This window comes from Pseudophryne corroboree, chromosome 3 (genome assembly GCF_028390025.1).
Source record: "Pseudophryne corroboree isolate aPseCor3 chromosome 3, aPseCor3.hap2, whole genome shotgun sequence".
Taxonomy (NCBI): domain Eukaryota; kingdom Metazoa; phylum Chordata; class Amphibia; order Anura; family Myobatrachidae; genus Pseudophryne; species Pseudophryne corroboree.
The window spans coordinates 416,830,739-416,849,344 of record NC_086446.1 but is presented as its reverse complement, the minus strand read 5'-3'; the positions used below and the strand labels follow the sequence as shown (position 1 = coordinate 416,849,344).

The window sequence follows — 18,606 nt, the reverse complement described above, 5'->3', positions numbered from 1 at the left end:
CGAGTCCTCAATTCCGCCCTGTCCGAATGGAACATCAGATAAGGGCTTTTTCAGGATAAAGCCGCCAATTCTGACACGCGCCTGGCCCAGGCCAGGGCCAACAGCATGACCACTTTCCATGTGAGATATTTTAACTCCACAGATTTAAGTGGTTCAAACCAATGTGACTTTTGGAACCCAAAACTACATTGAGATCCCAAAGTGCCACTGGAGGCACAAAAGGAGGCTGTATATGCAGTACCCCTTTTACAAACGTCTGAACTTCAGGGACTGAAGCTAGTTCTTTTTGGAAGAAAATTGACAGGGCCGAAATTTGAACCTTAATGGACCCCAATTTCAGGCCCATAGACACTCCTGTTTGCAGGAAATGTAGGAATCGACCCAGTTGAATTTCCACCGCCGGGCCTTACTGGCCTCGCACCACGCAACATATTTTCACCAATTGCGGTGATAATGTTTTTGCGGTTACATCCTTCCTGGCTTTGATCAGGATAGGGATGACTTCATCCGGAATGCCTTTTTTCCTTCAGGATCCGGCGTTCAACCGCCATGCCGTCAAACGCAGCCGCGGTAAGTCTTGGAACAGAGAGGGTCCTTGCTGGAGCAGGTCCCTTCTTAGAGGTAGAGGCCACGGATCCTCCGTGAGCATCTCTTGAAGTTCCGGTTACCAAATCCTTCTTGACCAATCCGGAGCCACGAATATAGTGCTTACTCCTCTCCATCTTATCAATCTCAGTACCTTGGGTATGAGAGGCAGAGGAGGGAACACATACCCTGACTGGTACACCCACGGTGTTACCAGAGCGTCTACAGCTATTGCCTGAGGGTCCCTGGACCTGGCGCAATACCTGTCGAGTTTTTCCCAACGGTTTATAATCATGTGGAAGACTTCTGGGTGAAGTCCCCACTCTCCCGGGTGGAGGTCGTGCTGAGGAAGTCTGCTTCCCAGTTGTCCACTCCCGGAATGAATACTGCTGACCGTGCTATCGCATGATTTTCCGCCCAGCGAAGAATCCTTGCAGCTTCTGCCATTGCCCTCCTGCTTCTTGTGCCACCCTGTCTGTTTACGTGGGTGACTGCCGTGATGTTGTCCGACTGGATCAACACCGGCTGACCTTGAAGCAGAGGTCTTGCTAAGCTTAGAGCATTGTAAATGTCCCTTAGCTTCAGGATATTTATGTGAAGTGATGTCTCCAGGCTTGACCATAAGTCCTGGATATTCCTTCCCTGTGTGACTGCTCCCCAGCCTCGCAGGCTGGCATCCGTGGTTACCAGGACCCAGTCCTGAATGCCGAATCTGCGGCCCTCTAGAAGATGAGCACTCTGCAACCACCACAGGAGGGACACCCTTGTCCTTGGTGACAGGGTTATCCGCTGATGCATCTGAAGATGCGACCCGGACCATTTGTCCAGCAGGTCCCACTGGAAAGTTCTTGCGTGGAATCTGCCGAATGGGATTGCTTCGTAGGAAGCCACCATTTTACCCAGAACCCTTGTGCATTGATGCACTGAGACTTGGCTCGGTTTTAGGAGGTTCCTGACTAGCTCGGATAACTCCCTGGCTTTCTCCTCCGGGAGAAACACCTTTTTCTGGACTGTGTCCAGGATCATCCCTAGGAACAGAAGACAAGTCGTCGGAACCAGCTGCGATTTTGGAATATTGAGAATCCAACCGTGCTGCAGCAACACTACCTGAGATAGTGCTACACCGACCTCCAACTGTTCCCTGGATCTTACCCTTATCAGGGAATCGTCCAAGTAAGGGATAACTAAAATTCCCTTCCTTTGAAGGAATATCATCATTTCGGCCATTACCTTGGTAAAGACCCGGGGTGCCGTGGACCATCCATACGGCAGCGTCTGAACTGATAGTGACAGTTCTGTACCATAAACCTGAGGTACCCTTGGTGAGAAGGGTAAATTTTGACATGAAGGTAAGCATCCTTGATGTCCCGAGACATCATGTAGTCCCCTTCTTCCAGGTTCGCAATCACTGCTCTGAGTGACTCCATCTTGAATTTGAACCTCTGTATGTAAGTGTTCAAAGATTTTAGATTTAGAATCGGTCTCACCGAGCCGTCCGGCTTCGGTACCACAACAGTGTGGAATAATACCCCGTTCCCTGTTGCAGGAGGGGTATCTTGATTATCACCTGCTGGGAATACAGCTTGTGAATGGCTTCCAAAACTGTCTCCCTGTCAGAAGGAGACATCGGTAAAGCCGACTTTAGGAAACGGCGAGGGGGAGACGTCTCGAATTCTAATTTGTACCCCTGAGATATCACCTGAAGGATCCAGGGGTCTACTTGCGAGTGAGCCCACTGCGCGCTGAAATTCATTGAGACGGGCCCCCCACCGTGCCTGATTCTGCTTGTAAAGCCCCAGCGTATACTGAGGGCTTGGCAGAGGCGGGAGAGGGTTTCTGTTCCTGGGAACTGGCTGATTTCTGCAGCCTTTTTCCTCTCCCTCTGTCACGGGGCAGAAATGAGGAACCTTTTGCCCGCTTATCCACGAAAAGACTGCGCCTGATAATACGGCGTCTTCTCATGTTGAGAGGCGACCTGGGGTACAAACGTGGATTTCCCAGCTGTTGCCGTGGCCACCAGGTCTTAAAGACCGACCCCAAATAACTCCTCCCCTTAATAAGGCAATACTTCCAAATGCCGTTTGGAATACGCATCACCTGACCACTGACGTGTCCATAACCCTCTACTGGTAGAAATGGACAACGCACTTAGACTTGATGCCAGTCGGCAAATATTCCGCTGTGCATCACGCATATATAGAAATGCATCTTTCAAATGCTCTATAGGCAAAAATATACTGTCCCTATCTAGGGTATCAATATTTTCAGTCAGGGAATCCGACCACGCCAACCCAGCACTGCACATCCAGGCTGAGGCGATTGCTGGTCGCAGTATAACACCAGTATGTGTGTAAATACATTTTAGGATACCCTCCTGCTTTCTATCAGCAGGATCCTTAAGGGCGGCCATCTCAGGAGAGGATAGAACCCTTACAAGCGTGTGAGCGCTTTATCCACCCTAGGGGGTGTTTCCCAACGCACCCTAACCTCTGGCGGGAAAGGATATAATGCCAATAACATTTTAGAAATTATCAGTTGTTATCGGGGGAAACCCACGCATCATCACACACCTCATTTAATTTCTCAGATTCAGGAAAACTACAGGTAGTTTTTCCTCACCGAACATAATACCCCTTTTTGGTGGTACTCGTATTATCAGAAATGTGTAAAACATTTTTCATTGCCTCAATCATGTAACGTGTGGCCCTACTGGAAGTCACATTTGTCTCTTCACCGTCGACACTGGAGTCAGTATCCGTGTCGGCGTCTATATCTGCCATCTGAGGTAACAGGCGCTTTAGAGCCCCTGACGGCCTATGAGACGTCTGGACAGGCACAAGCTGAGTAGCCGGCTGTCTCATGTCAACCACTGTCTTTTATACAGAGCTGACACTGTCACGTAATTTCTTCCAACAGTTCATCCACTCAGGTGTCGACCCCCTAGGAGGTGACATCACTATTACAGGCAACCTGCTCCGTCTCCACATCATTTTTCTCCTCATACATGTCGACACAAAAGTACCGACATACAGCACACACACAGGGAATGCTCTGATAGAGGACAGGACCCCACTAGCCCTTTGGGGAGACAGAGGGAGAGTTTGCCAGCACACACCAGAGCGCTATATATATACAGGGATAACCTTATATAAGTGTTTTTCCCCTTATAGCTGCTGTATAGTTAATACTGCGCCTAATTTGTGCCCCCCTCTCTTTTTTAACCCTTTCTGTAGTGTAGTGACTGCAGGGGAGAGCCAGGGAGCTTCCCTCCAACGGAGCTGTGAGGGAAAATGGCGCCAGTGTGCTGAGGAGATAAGGCCGCCGATAAGGGGGCGGAGCCTATCACCCGTTTTTTTATGTATTTTGGCAGGGGTTAAATGCATCCATATAGCCCAGGAGCTATATGTGATGCATTTTTTGCCATCCAAGGTGTTTATTATTGCGTCTCAGGGCGCCCCCCCAGCGCCCTGCACTCTCAGTGACCGGAGTGTGAAGTGTGCTGAGAGCAATGGCGCACAGCTGCAGTGCTGTGCGCTACCTTGTTGAAGACAGGACGTCTTCAGCCGCCGATTTTCCGGACCTCTTCTGCCTTCTGGCTCTGTAAGGGGGCCGGCGGCGCGGCTCTGGGACCCATCCAAGCTGGGCCTGTGATCGTCCCTCTGGAGCTAATGTCCAGTAGCCTAAGAAGCCCAATCCACTCTGCACGCATGTAGGTTCGCTTCTTCTCCCCTTAGTCCCTCGATGCAGTGAGCCTGTTGCCAGCAGGTCTCACTGAAAATAAAAAACCTAAACTAAAACTTTCACTAAGAAGCTCAGGAGAGCCCCTAGTGTGCACCCTTCTCGTTCGGGCACAGAGATCTAACTGAGGCTTGGAGGAGGGTCATAGAGGGAGGGGCCAGTGCACACCAGATAGTCCTAAAGCTTTCTTTAGATGTGCCCAGTCTCCTGCGGAGCCGCTATTCCCCATGGTCCTTACGGAGTCCCCAGCATCCACTTAGGACGTTAGAGAAATAAAGTTTAACTGGGTTAGCCTCATTTTATATATGACCCAGCACTAAAAACAGGCTTAAATGAATTGATTTAACTGAATGGCCTAAATATGACAACAGTATGGTAATGTCCATAATAGCAAGGAAGATGAGTGAAACGCATTGGCTGGTAAATTAACACTGCTAACAGGATACCCCCATTGGGGTGTATTCAATTATAGTCGGAACTGCCGTCTTGTCGGAGAGACGGCAGTCTACGACTTTTTTAGGTTGAATTGTGATTCGACCTATTCAATGGTGCTGCCGTTTTTCTGTCAGGTCGGCAATTCCGACAACACGTGGATCGGCGGATTAGCCGTGGATCCGCGTGTTGTCGAATTTGCGGCCAAATCAGACAGCTTTTAGCCCCATTTTCAACAATGTCAATCGGACTTTAAAAAAAGTCAGATTAACATTGTCGAGAACAACCAAAACCTGTCGGATTTGGCCGCAAATTGAATACTGCATTGTCGGATCCTTTCCGTTGGAAAGATTTTGACATGCATTGAATAGACCCCATAGTCTGAATGTTGACATTCACAATAGCAGTGTCAACAGGCACTATGCTGACAACTCATGGTGGGGTTAGGCTGCAGTTAGGGCTTAAATGCATGAAAACACTGTCGACATTTAGAATATTGACAGGTTCTGCATCTATATTCTGATTGCCAACCTTTTGTACCACACCCCGCCTACAGGTCTACTGATTGTTTTGTGTGTTTTTACACATTGGCCAGATACAGATAAAGGGTGGTATTCAATTGTTTGAAAAGTCGGTTGGGTGTGTTTTTTTTCCTGTCTGTTAGGAAAAAAAGAGACACCCATCCAACCAACTTTTCAAACAACTGAATACCCCCCAATGTGTCCGTTACCAAACCTAGACAATGCCCTTTTTTTCACTTTTATCGTGCGCAAATTGAAATATTTATGCTAAATCCCACTGTGAATCAAGTCAGACATAATCCTCATTTTATCATCTGATCCATTACTGGAAAACTGAAAGTAGTGTGGGCAGGAAAAATATGGCAGTCTCTACAAGCCCCAAGTATTGCTACACCCTATGAAGACTGACTGCAGACGAATTTAGTACCCTCTCTCAACCTGTGGATCATGACTTACACTGTGAGATGCTGTTTCCATTTGGGGCTGTGGGTGTTATTCCGGGTTTCTGTTTTCTTAGATTGTCCATCAACTGACACTTCCACATATGGACTTGGACCAAACCAATTCTTTCGGCTGTCTTTCAATTTGGCAGATATAACTAGGTCAAATATATAACAAATTATTTTTTACAACAAAGAATAATAATTAACTGGAAAAAAAAACTAATTGATTAGCACTCTTCCAGACTTAAACACATTCACAACAATGTGGACATCCCCATTTTGTTAGATATGGATAGAAAGGTGTTAAAAAGTGTAAAAAAGTGATTTGATTCATTCTGACTAAAAAGACAATAGAAATTGACTAATGCAATCATTAATCAATCTTGACATAATTTCACTTAACAATGTAAATGCTAAAGTAGTATTCCAACTAAAAAAACCTTAACCGTTGTTTTACAGTACATATAAAAAAAAAATGGATATTTAATCCATTAAACCAAAAGGGGGGAAAAAAAAATAAAAAAATAAAAATTATATATATATATATATATATATATATATATATATATATATATATATATATATATATATATATATATATAAAACACATTTATATTACAGGTTGAGTATCCCTTATCCAAAATGCTTGGGACCAGAGGTATTTTGGATATGGGATTTTTCCGTATTTTGGAATAATTGCATACCATAATGAGATATCATGGTGATGGGATCTAAATCTAAGCACAGAATACATTTATGTACCATATATACCTTATATACCATATATACCTTATATACCTTATACACACAGCCTGAAGGTCATTTTAGCCAATATTTTTTATAACTTTGTGCATTAAACAAAGTGTGCCTACATTCACACAATTAATTTATGTTTCATATACACCTTATACACACAGCCTGAAGGTCATTTAATACAATATTTGTAATAACTTTGTGTATTAAACAAAGTTTGTGTACATTGAGCCATCAAAAAACAAAGGTTTCACTATCTCACTCTCACTCAAAAAAGTCCGTATTTCGGAATATTCCGTATTTCGGAATATTTGGATATGGGATACTCAGCCTGTATATATTTTCTTTTTTGCAGAATGCTGGGACCGCTATGGGCTCTAATTTGGTGCCAGTGTACGCTAATTTATTTATAACCAGATATGAACAAACATATACCCTAGATACGGTCCCAGCATTCTGCACTATTTTCGTTTCATCCTACTTATTTGGGGAGATTCTGAACAAGCCTTTCATGAGATAGTCACTGAATTAAATCTAATAGAGAGTCCGATAAGATTTACAAGTAATTTTCAAAGTGAGAGAATAGAGTTCTTGGATATAGTATTGTTTAAGACGACAGAGTTTAGGTACAACCCTTTTTAGAAAAGTAACAGATAGAAGAAATACGTTACTCTTTGAAACTAGTCATCATCCGAAGGCTCTCGCTGATGGACTCCCAGTATCACAGTTCGTCCGCGTTATTCATAATAATACAGAATCGGAATTGGTAGTGACTCAGATTGAGGAGATGAGGTTGAGATTTTTGGAGAGGGGTTACTCATCAAAGGGTAATAAGGAGGTGCTTAGTGAAGGCACGGAAAATTTGTGATAGGGAAAGGATTAAGGAAGAGCCAAAAGGTGGAGGCACCTTTTGTAATTACTACCCAGTTTAACACCAGCAAATGACGTTTGCAAATTCAGTTAGGAAACATTGGCCCATTGTTAGTAGAGAAGACTCTACAGGGGTTAAGTAAATGCCCTTTGGTGGCCTTTAGGTGGGGACCAAATTTAAAACCGCTTTTAATGTGCCCTAGAAAAAACTTTGACGAGCAGACAACCAAGTCTTGGTTGAGAAACAGAAATGTGGGGTGTTTCCGCTGAACAGGATATACTACATGCAGTGGCATGTTGGCAGGTAAAGCATTCTCTCACCCACATACAGGGGTCAAGATCCCAACTAAACATTGGCTCTGATGTATGTCGAATTATGTAATTTACATTTTAGCATGCCCACGTGGGATGTACTATGTTGGGAAGACCATCAGAAATTTTCGTGAACGTATGGCCAATCATAGACTGTCAATAAGAGAGGCTGTACAATAAGGTTTCAGTGATAAACCTGTGGCTAGACTTTTTTTCTGCAGAGAAAGCACTCAGTAGCGATGTTGAGATGCATGTTGACTGACCACATCATTAGATACTGTGGCCCAGAGAGGGTTAAATGAGAACATCAATTACAGATGTTGTCTGTGAGGTGAAATTAATTTTCACAAGCTCAACCCTTGGGGGGTTGAGCTCGTGCTTTGACAATGGTTCGAATTTCATATTTTCACAATAATTCCATTGTGAATGATTTAGGAAAAAGATAATTTTTTTTTAAAAAACAACGTTTTAATTATCTTTGTTTAAGATTTTGTAAACAAAAAGACTTTCAATGAATTTCTTGCATGTGTGAATATGCATTGTAAAGGCCACTGTGAGGGGACACGCTAGTAAATTCCACGATAGGTGTCAATAATGTAATCAGTTATGAAGATTGGGTCGTTCTATAAATAGGTGATTTAACAATAGACCACCACCATCGTTCTGTAACGGTTGAGGTCATGAAGTTGCAAATTTAAATTAAATTAGTCTGCTGGATATGGACGTTGTTAATCGATATATATGACCTAACAGGAAGTAATGGGCATGGGTGGAACGCACCGTGAGACGCATTATAGCAGGAAGTAGAACTGCGCAATGTGGAGCTAGGGAGTCTGGGAGCTGTAGAAGCTTCCTGGAATTGGAAGTGTACTACAGCCTGACTCAGGTGACACTCCGCTGTTCCAGTCAGAGGGGAATTTAAACCCCGCGGTGAGCGGACATGTGTGAGCAGACATGCGCATTGGTGTGGAACGCACACCATGGGTCAGGTTGGAAAGGTATGTGGATGTTGACACTTGGTGGAATTGATAGTGGATACTCCCTACACAGTGATCTAAAAATCTGTTCTTATTGGGATATTGTGTGTTGTTTGTGCTTTTAGGTTTAATGTCTTGAACGGCGCAGCAGGCTGCCGAAGTCTACCGACACCTACACCATTTGGTGATTATGCTAAAGACACAGTGTGATGACTACTGACCATAATGGATAAATGTTTTTTTGATTCAGCAACACAGGATATGTGTTATCACAGATGGACAATAACAAACAGTGCAATGGACTATATGTTCTGATTAAGGCACTAAAAAGTGCTGGGATGTTGATAATACCACCATTTGTGAATGTATGGTTACATATATCTGAAATATATGTTTGCTGGTCGTTTGTTCATAGGGTCAATCACACTTAGGTTGACAGTGTCTAGGTCAACCACCATTTGAAACTTAAAATATGTCGACACAAGCATTAGCAAGGTCGACATGACAAAAGGTGGACATGATTTTTTTTTATTGGTGTAGTTTTCTTCGTAGAGTGACCGGGAACCCCAATTAGTGCACCGTGTCCCTTCGCATGCTTCATACAAGGTGCCTCGCTCCGTTACCGCTGCGCTCGGCACAGGTTACCGTTCCCAATCATAGTCCACGTGGATTGTAAAGTATGAAAAAGTAAAAAAAAAAAATGCAAAAAAATTGTGAAAAACTCATGTCGACCTTTTGTCATGTCGAGCTAGTGACGATGTCTACCTAGAAACCACGTCAACCTAATGCATGTCAACCAATAGTGGTCGACCCAAGTGTGGTCGACCTAGAGACCGGATACCTTTTAAACTAACCTAACGCACATTCTGGACTACATGTTCCCTCATGAATCACACATCCAATGTTTTTGTAATCTGTCATTAACAGGCAAGCTGTGATTTTGCATTAAGTTCAGTCCATCCACCTATTACCTGTTCTCAGATTTTATCGTTCTAGTCACATGGCTTCCCTGTAAACAGACTTGTGGTGTGGAAAAACAGAAAACTGATCAGACCAGAGTGTACTACTACTGACCAACAAAATAATAACTCAATGACCCTCATGAAACACATCTGCCTATATTCAAGGGAAAGTGAGCTTTACCTCAAGGTTCAACAACCAACGTCTTATTTCTTAGCTACAGAATTACTAGGGAGTTACCCATTCATCTCACAGAAACACACAGAGCACGCTTCCAGCAATTCTCACTAAAACAGGAAGGCTGGGAACACACTTGCTGATGCAAGATTTCCCCCCGTTACTACATCATCAGTGACAACATCCAGTCTCATACAATATCTTTAGACTTCAAGGTAAAAACTAAAGATATTGTACATCGTTAATGACCCGTGGAAGTGTGCATCATTAACGATATAGTGAATACACATTGGACGATGTGAACGATATATTGTCCGATCCGCCGGATCGGACGATATATAAGAAGTATATGGGAGATCTGCAATTCACACTGCTTAAGGACAACATGCTAACAAGGCCCTCAAAACAGTAGTTTACGCTTCTGAAATGACAAGGACTCGGCAGCCTTCGGAGCCAAGAGCTCACGTTAACTCATCATAGTTTTAATTTACTGGGCTAACCAAATAAAACCTAATACATAATGCAAGAAACAAACAAGTGTACTTACCTGTAACCTGTAGCTGAGATTTCATGGTGAAGCCATTTACTGTTGCTGTTCTTGGTGCACCAACATCCATTTCCCCTCTTCAAAATTGTGTGTCTGCAGGCAAAACCAAGGTTTGTAATAAAGTGAAATACAATAAAGAAGAACACAAAGGGGTAATGTAATAGGGCAGGCCTGGCCAACCTGCGGCTCACCAGCTGTTGTGAAACTACACATTCCAGCATGCTCTGTCACAGTTGTAATATTTGCTAATAGCAAACGTGAAGCGGGGCATGCTGGGACTTGTAGTTTGTCAACACCTGGAGAGCAACAGGTTGGCCAGGCCTGTAATAGGGTGTGGGAATCAGGATGTGAGAGATTTTGAGAGAGTTTTCCTGTTTTTTTAAAGTGGTAATCATTTACATGGCAAAATTAGGTTGATTTTGCCATGTAAATGATTGCAACTTTTAAAAAAAAAAAAAAAACACAGGAAAACTCACATCCTGATTTTCACACCCTATTACATTACCCCCAATGTATAAGTTCCGCAAAACCATTAAATAGTAGCAGATATTTAAGACAAAACCATATAGCATACTACAGCCTGCTTATTTAGAACATTCCTATTTGGAGTTCAGACTCCAAGACGAAATCGTATAACCAAAATAGGATTTTTTTTCTGTACTATTCCACATAAAGAATACTGAAAAAATAGGATTTTGGTACTCACCGTTAAATCCTTTTCTCCTAGTCCGTAGAGGATGCTGGGGACTCCCAAAGGACCATGGGGTATAGACGGGATCCGCAGGAGCTTGGGCACACTAAAAAGACTTAAGAGTGGGTGTGAACTGGCTCCTCCCTCTATGCCCCTCCTCCAGACCTCAGTTATAGGAACTGTGCCCAGGAGAGACTGACATTACATGGAAAGATTTTTGTCTTAACTAAGGGCTACCAAATTACCAGCCCACACCATAAACATACCGTACAACCGGAATAACGCCAAACCAGATAACAGTATGCATAAAACTCCAGCAACCAGCTGCAACAAACCAATACACAAGTCGTGTATAAACTAACTTAACCAGAAAGAAAATATATAATGCAAGTAATAGTCCGCACTGTGACGGTCGCCCAGCATCCCCTACGGACTAGGAGAAAAGGATTTAACGGTGAGTACCAAAATCCTATTTTCTCTTACGTCCTAGAGGATGCTGGGGACTCCAAAAGGACCATGGGGATTATACCAAAGCTCCAGAACGGGCGGGAGAGTGCGGACGACTCTGCAGCACCAACAGAGCAAACGCCAGGTCCTCATCGGCCAGGGTATCGAACTTATAGAATTTAGCAAAAAAGTGTTCGAACCCGACCAAGTAGCCGCTCGGTAAAGCTGTAGTGCCGAAACACCTCAGGCAGCCGCCCAGGATGAGCCCAGCTTTCTGGTAGAATGGGCTTTAACCGACTTCGGCACCGGCAACCCCACCGAAGAATGAGCTTGCTGGATCGTACTACAAATCCAGCGTGCAATAGTCTGATTTGACGCGGGATGACAAACCTTGTTGGCCGCATACAAAACAAACAACGCTTCAGTTTTCCTAGTAACAGCTGTCCTAGAAACGTAAACTTTTAACGCTCTTACAACATCCAGAGATTTTGGAATCGCCACTACTTCCGTAGCTACCGGAACCACAATAGGTTGGTTAATGTGAAATGATATTGTTGACGAGTCCTCAATTCCGCCCTATCCGCATGAAAAATCAAGTACGGACTCTTACGAGATAAAGCTGCCAATTCCGATACTCGCCTGGCAGATGCCAGCGCCAAAAGCATAACTACCTTCCAAGTGAGAAATTTTAATTCAACCGTCCGCAAAGGTTCAAACCAGGAAGACATGAGGAACCGTAAGACGACATCAAGGTCCCATGGCGCTACAGGCGGTACAAACGGTGGATTGATATGCATTACACCCTTTACAAAAGTCTGAACCTCTGGGAGGGCAGCTAACTCTTTTTGAAAGAAAATAGACCAAGCCGAAATTTGCACTTTGATGGAACCCAATTTCAGGCCTGCATCTACACCCGCCTGTAAAAAGTGGAGAAAACGACCCAAGTGAAAATCCTCCGCAGGAACCTTTTTAACCTCAAACCAGGAAACATATTTCCTCCAGATACGGTGATAGTGTTTCGCCGTAACCTCTTTCCTAGCCTTAATGAGAGTTGGAATGACCTCCCTGGGAATACCCTTACGAGCTAAGATCTGGCACTCAACCTCCATGCCGTCAAACGCAGCCCCGGTAAGTCCGGAAACACGCATGGACCCTGTAACAACAGATTCTCTCTTAGAGGAAGCGGCCAAGGATCTTCCACCAGTAAGTCCTGAAGATCCGGGTACAAGGCCCTTCTTGGCCAGTCTGGGACGACGAGAATCGCCTGAACCCTTGCTCGACGAATGATCCCCAGCACCTTTGGAATGAGAGGAAGAAGAGGGAACACATACACCGACTGGAAGACCCACGGAGACACCAGGGCATCCACCGCCGTGGCTTGTGGGTCCCTTGACGTGGAACAATACCTCGGGAGCTTCTTGTTGAGCCGAGACGCCATCATGTCTATCAACGGAATTCCCCAGCGTCTTGTCACTTCTGCAAATACCTCTTGGTGCAGAGCCCACTCTCCCGGATGGAGGTCGTGTCTGCTGAGGAAATCCGCTTCCCAGTTGTCCACCCCCGGTAGGAAAACTGCTGACAGTGCGCTGACGTGTTGTTCCGCCCAGCGAAGTATCTTTGTGGCCTCCGCCATTGCTGCTCTGCTCCTCGTTCCGCCTTGCCGGTTTATATGGGCCACCGCTGTGATGTTGTCTGACTGTACCAGGACCGGTTGACCCTGAAGAAGACTTCTTGCTTGGAGCAGGCCGTTGTAAATGGCTCTTAACTCGAGAACATTTATGTGGAGACAGGCTTCCTGGAGCGACCATTTTCCCTGGAAATTTCTTCCTTGGGTGACTGCGCCCCAGCCCCGGAGACTTGCATCTGTTGTCAGAAGTACCCAATCCTGGATACCGAATCGGCGTCCCCCCAGGAGGTGATGAGCTTGTAGCCACCACAGGAGAGAAATTCTGGCTCTGGGAGATAGACTTATCTTCCGGTGAATGTGTAGGTGAGACCCGGACCATTTGCTCAGCAAGTCCCACTGAAACACGCGGGTGTGAAATCTGCCGTATGGAATGGCTTCGTACGCCGCAACCATCTTCCCCAGAACCAGAGTACAATGATGGATCGACACACTCGTCGGCTTCAGAAGTTCTCTGACCATCGTCTGCAATTCCAGAGCCTTTTCTTCTGGAAGGAATACCTTCTGTAACTCTGTGTCCAGAATCATGCCCAGAAAAGGAAGCCGAGTGGTCGGAATCAACTGGGATTTCGGCAAATTGAGGACCCATCCGTGTTGTCGCAGAACCGATAGACAACTCTACACTTGTCAGCAATCGTTCCTTGGACCTCGCCTTTATCAGGAGATCGTCCAAGTACGGGATAATTGAAACCCCTTGTTTGCGAAGAAGAACCCTCATTTCCACCATGACCTTGATGAAAATCCTCGGAGCCGTGGAAAGCCCAAACGGCAACGTTTGAAATTGGTAATGAGAATCCTGTATCGCAAACCTGAGGAAAGCCTGATGCGGAGGATATATCGGCACATGTAAGTAGGCATCCTTTATATCGACTGACGCCATAAAATCCCCCCCCTTCCAGGCTGGCAATCACCGCTCGAAGGGATTCCATCTTGAACCTGAAGACTTTCAAGTATGGATTGAGGGATTATAGATTTAGAATTGGTCTGACCGAACCGTCCGGTTTCGGTACCACAAAGAGGCTCGAGTAGAACCCCTCCCCCCGCTGGGACGGAGGGACGGGAACAATGACCCTCTGTAGACACAATTTTTGAATGGCCGCCCGGACCACCTCCCTGTCCGGAAGAACCACTGGTAATGCCAAAATGAAGAACCGGTGAGGGGGCATCTCCCGAAACTCCAGTTTGTATCCTTGAGACACTATTCCTAACACCCAAGGATCCAGGCCTGATTGAATCCAGACCTGGCTGAATACCTGAAGATGGCCCCCCACCGGTCCGGACTCCCCCAGGGAAGCCCCAGCGTCATGCGGTGGACTTGGTAGCAGCCGGGGAGGACTTCTGGTCCTGTGCACCTGAGGTTGCAGGAATTTTTCTTCTCCGTCCTCTACCCTTTGAGGCAAGGAAAGACGAACCCATTCCACGCCTGTATTTATTGTGACGAAAGGACTGCATTTGCTGATGTGGTGCCTTCTTCTGTTGTGTGGGAACATAAGGAAGAAAAGAGGATTTACCCGCAGTCGTGGTCGAGACTAGGTCCGCCAGGCCGTCCCCAAACAAGACCGTACCTTTAAAGGGTAGAGCTTCCATAGACCTCTTGGAGTTGGCATCAGCATTCCATTGATGGATCCACAAGGCCCTCCTGGCAGATATCAACATGGCATTGGTCCTTGATCCCAAGAGACAGACGTCCCTTGCCGCGTCCTTCAGGTAATCTGCAGCATCCTTAATATAACCAAGAGTTAGAAGGACATTATCTTTATCAAGAGTATCCATGTCACTAGCTAAATTCTCCGCCCATTTAGCAATAGCACTATTCACCCATACCGACGCCACAGCAGGTCTGAGCAATGCACCCGTATTAGCGAAAATGGACTTCAGACACGTCTCCAACTTGCGATCCGCCGGATCCTTGAGAGCTGCCCCGTCAGGAGACGGAAGCGCCACCTTCTTAGACAAACGGGATAGAGCTTCATCAACGGTTGGAGATGTCTCCCATTTTTCCCTGTCATCAGAGGGAAAAGGATACGCCATAAAAATCCTCTTGGGAATCTGCCATTTCTTATCCGGCGATTCCCAAGCATTTTCACAAAGAGTATTCATTTCATGAGAGGGGGGAAACTTTAACTCAGGTTTCTTCCCCTTAAATAAGCAAATCCTTGTTTCCTGCACCGCAGGTTCATCAGAAATCTGCAACACATCCTTTATAGTCCACAATCATGTACTGAATACTCACAACCAAACGTGGATGTAACGCCGCCTCAGTGAAATCGACCTCGGAATCAGAGTCCGTGTCGGTATCCGTATCCCCCACCTGAGTAAAAGGCCTCTTATGGGACCCGGATGGGGTCTGTACCTGAGAGAAAGCCTCCTCCATAGATTTCTTCCACACCTGGGTCTGTGACTCAGACTTATCGAACCTCTTCGATAAAGAAGCTACATTGGAATTTATTGTAGTAAGGAGTGCTAGTAAATCAGGAGTCGGCTGCGTCGACAATGCTAGCGCTCTAGCCCTGCATCCCCACCTCCTATAACCTCCTCTGGTGAATAACATTCAGGTTCCAACATGTCGACACGCAGTACCGACACCCACAACACCCAGAACCGTCCCAGCAAGGTGACAGGCCCACAATTCAGCCCAGAAGAGGAGACAGAGGGAGTATGCCAGCTCACACCCCAGTGCCTGTATTGGGACACAGAAGATTAAGTGTACCCAGCACTGCCGTATAATTCACAACTGGTACCCCACAGCGGCTCCCCACTGGAGATGCCCCTTATACTTGCAGAAAACGTGGAGGTCCCATCAGCGTCTTTCCCTCGGTGCTGTGTAGGGAGAAAATAGCGCGCGAGTGAGCCGCGGACCGAAGCTCCGCCCCCCTGCCGGCGGCTTTAAGGGTTAAGTGCCCCTTTTCTTCTCCAGGTGGCAGAGTAGGCGTTTTTGCGCCTTGGAAACTGAAATGGTTTGTTTACAACATTGCCGCCAAATTTAAACATACAAAAAATACCCGGCGGGGGTCTGTAATAAAGTGCCTCGGCACCTACGATCTTTTGCCGGCTCAGTAACCTCAGTAACATGCCCCCCCAGGGCGCCCTGCACCCAGTGACAAGCGTTGGTGATGTGTGTGTGGGAGCATGGAGCACAGCGTTACTGCTGTGCTTTACCTTCCGTCACTGAAGTCTTCTGCCGTCCTGAAGTCTTCTGTTCTTCTCATACTCACCCGACTTCTGGCTTCTGTGAGGGGGTGACGGCGTGGCTCCGGGAACAAGCAGCTAGGCGCACCAAGTGATCGAACCCTCTGGAGCTAATGGTGTCCAGTAGCCGAGAAGCAGAGCCTTGAAACTCACAGAAGTAGGTCCTGCTTCTCTCCCCTCACTCCCACGCTGCAGGGAGCCTGTAGCCAGCAGGGCTCCCTGAAAATAAAAACCTAACAAAAAGTATTTTCCTAGAGAAACTCAGGAGAGCTCCCCTAGTGTGCATCCAGTCACTCCTGGGCACAAAGTCTAACTGAGGTATGGAGGAGGGGCATAGAGGGAGGAGCCAGTTCACATCCAGTCTTAAGTCTTTTTAGTGTGCCTAAGCTCCTGCGGATCCCGTCTATACCCCATGGTCCTTTTGAAGTCCCCAGCATCCTCTAGGACGTAAGAGAAACATGGATTACAGCGTACATAAAAAATGCAACATATGTAATTATGAACATTCATACCACTCTTGAGAGAAAAGCCAATAAAAGCACAACACTCCTACTTGGTTTGGTAAATACTGCAATAATACCATATATTTTACGTGGGCTGGTGGTCTGTGGGTTATGCGTCTGTTTGGCAAGCTGAAACATTCCTAGATTAACTACTGTCACAGAAGGTTTCCTAGCAGGACTGTGATCATATTCCTACCATAGGATGTTCACAATCATTAGTCGTACTTGCCCAGAAGATGGCAAACTTCATGCAGATATGCAAAAATTGTATAGAGAAAACACTTTATGGGAGACACAAGTGTTATCTATTCATAAGATATATTGTGTGTTACTGGGTTTATATCACAGGTCGACCAAGTCTATTGCAATGACAACAATAGGAAACATGATGCAAAGGGCAATGTTCAGATCCTGAGTGACAATCTGTTACAAAATGAAGGTCTCACATAACAAATGCTACCTTTTATTGGCTACAAAGTTGATTTCTGTGAAATGAATTAGAAGGACAACATTATTCACACATAAAAACCAAACCGTGAAGAAATGGGAATAAAGAAGAGATAATTGTGCAATATATATTTATGCAGAACACATTAATTGTTCTATTTGATTGTTTGCTAGTTTCCTACCTGTTAGACCACAGGTTCTCAAACTCGGTCCTCAGGACCCCACACGCTGCATGTTTTGCAGGTCTCCTCACAGAATCACAAGTGACATAATTCATTCCACCTGTGGACCTTTTAAAATGTGTCAGTGATTAATTAATACACCTGTGGCCCTGCTGGGTTACCTGCAAAACATGCACTGTGCGGGGTCCTGAGGACCGAGTTTGAGAACCACTGTGTTAGACTATAATCAAGGAGTGATCTAAGACAATCTATATAGTAGAACAAGATAAATCAGGATCTACCTATACACAGGACAGGTGACAAGAAAAGACCTACTTTTTAGAACTGGGAAAGTGTGTGCTCACTCAACTAGTCTCCCCTCCCTTCCTAAAAACAACATATGATGTCAAATAGAATGCAGAGACAAAGTGTGTTTATACCTTTTGACAGACTTAAGGGCCCCATACACTAGTGCAGGCATTCCCAACCACGGACCTCAAGGCACACCAATAGTGCAGGTTTTAGTGATATCCAGGCTGCAGCACAGATGGTTAAATCAAAATAACTGAGCTACTAATTAAGTCACCTGTGCTGAAGCCTTGATATCACTAAAACCTGCACTGTTGGTGTGCCTTGAGGACCGTGGTTGGGAATGCCTGCATTAGGGAGATGCATCTCATCAATGACTTGCATGCAATTTTCCTGCAATCTGTCCGTGAGCTTCCCGGGAGCCCTGCGATTGCGATTTGCTACTTGAGTGTATTTTTACATGTGATTTATCTCATGCAATCAAATGTTATTATACCTATTTCCATGCAATTGAGATAAATCTAACGTGCAGCACGTGTGATCTGCGATTGCGATGGGAGAGACACGGGAACGCGCGTTGCAATCGCACGAAAAGGACATGCAATGTGACACACTTAATGCAATCCGTCTCAATTGCATAAAAACATGCAATATCGCACTAGTGTATGGGGCCCTTTACTGCTATTCAATGGTCCAGCACTGAGAGATCGATTTGTGTACTAAAGGCCACAAAACATCAGTACTCTAATACCTCTTTCACATCTCCAATGCCGGATCCCACCTGGGAATTGGAAACGGAACCTTCCCAGGTGGGATCCGGCATTGGAGACTCTCCAACCCCTTTCGCTGGCTTCCAGACC

At 45.5% G+C, this 18,606-nt stretch overlaps 1 protein-coding gene across 1 annotated transcript in view; it reads right to left on the bottom strand.

Moving 5' to 3' along the window:
- Positions 1–18,606, bottom strand: part of ITCH (itchy E3 ubiquitin protein ligase) — a 287,604-nt gene that overhangs the window by 208,124 nt on the left and 60,874 nt on the right. Inside the window, exons 2-3 of the mRNA XM_063963188.1 lie at positions 10,316–10,408; positions 5,733–5,874 (exon numbers count right to left, since the gene is read on the bottom strand). Coding sequence (XP_063819258.1) covers positions 5,733–5,874; positions 10,316–10,385 — 212 coding nt within the window. The 5' untranslated portion in view covers positions 10,386–10,408. The remainder of the gene's footprint in view (positions 1–5,732; positions 5,875–10,315; positions 10,409–18,606) is intronic.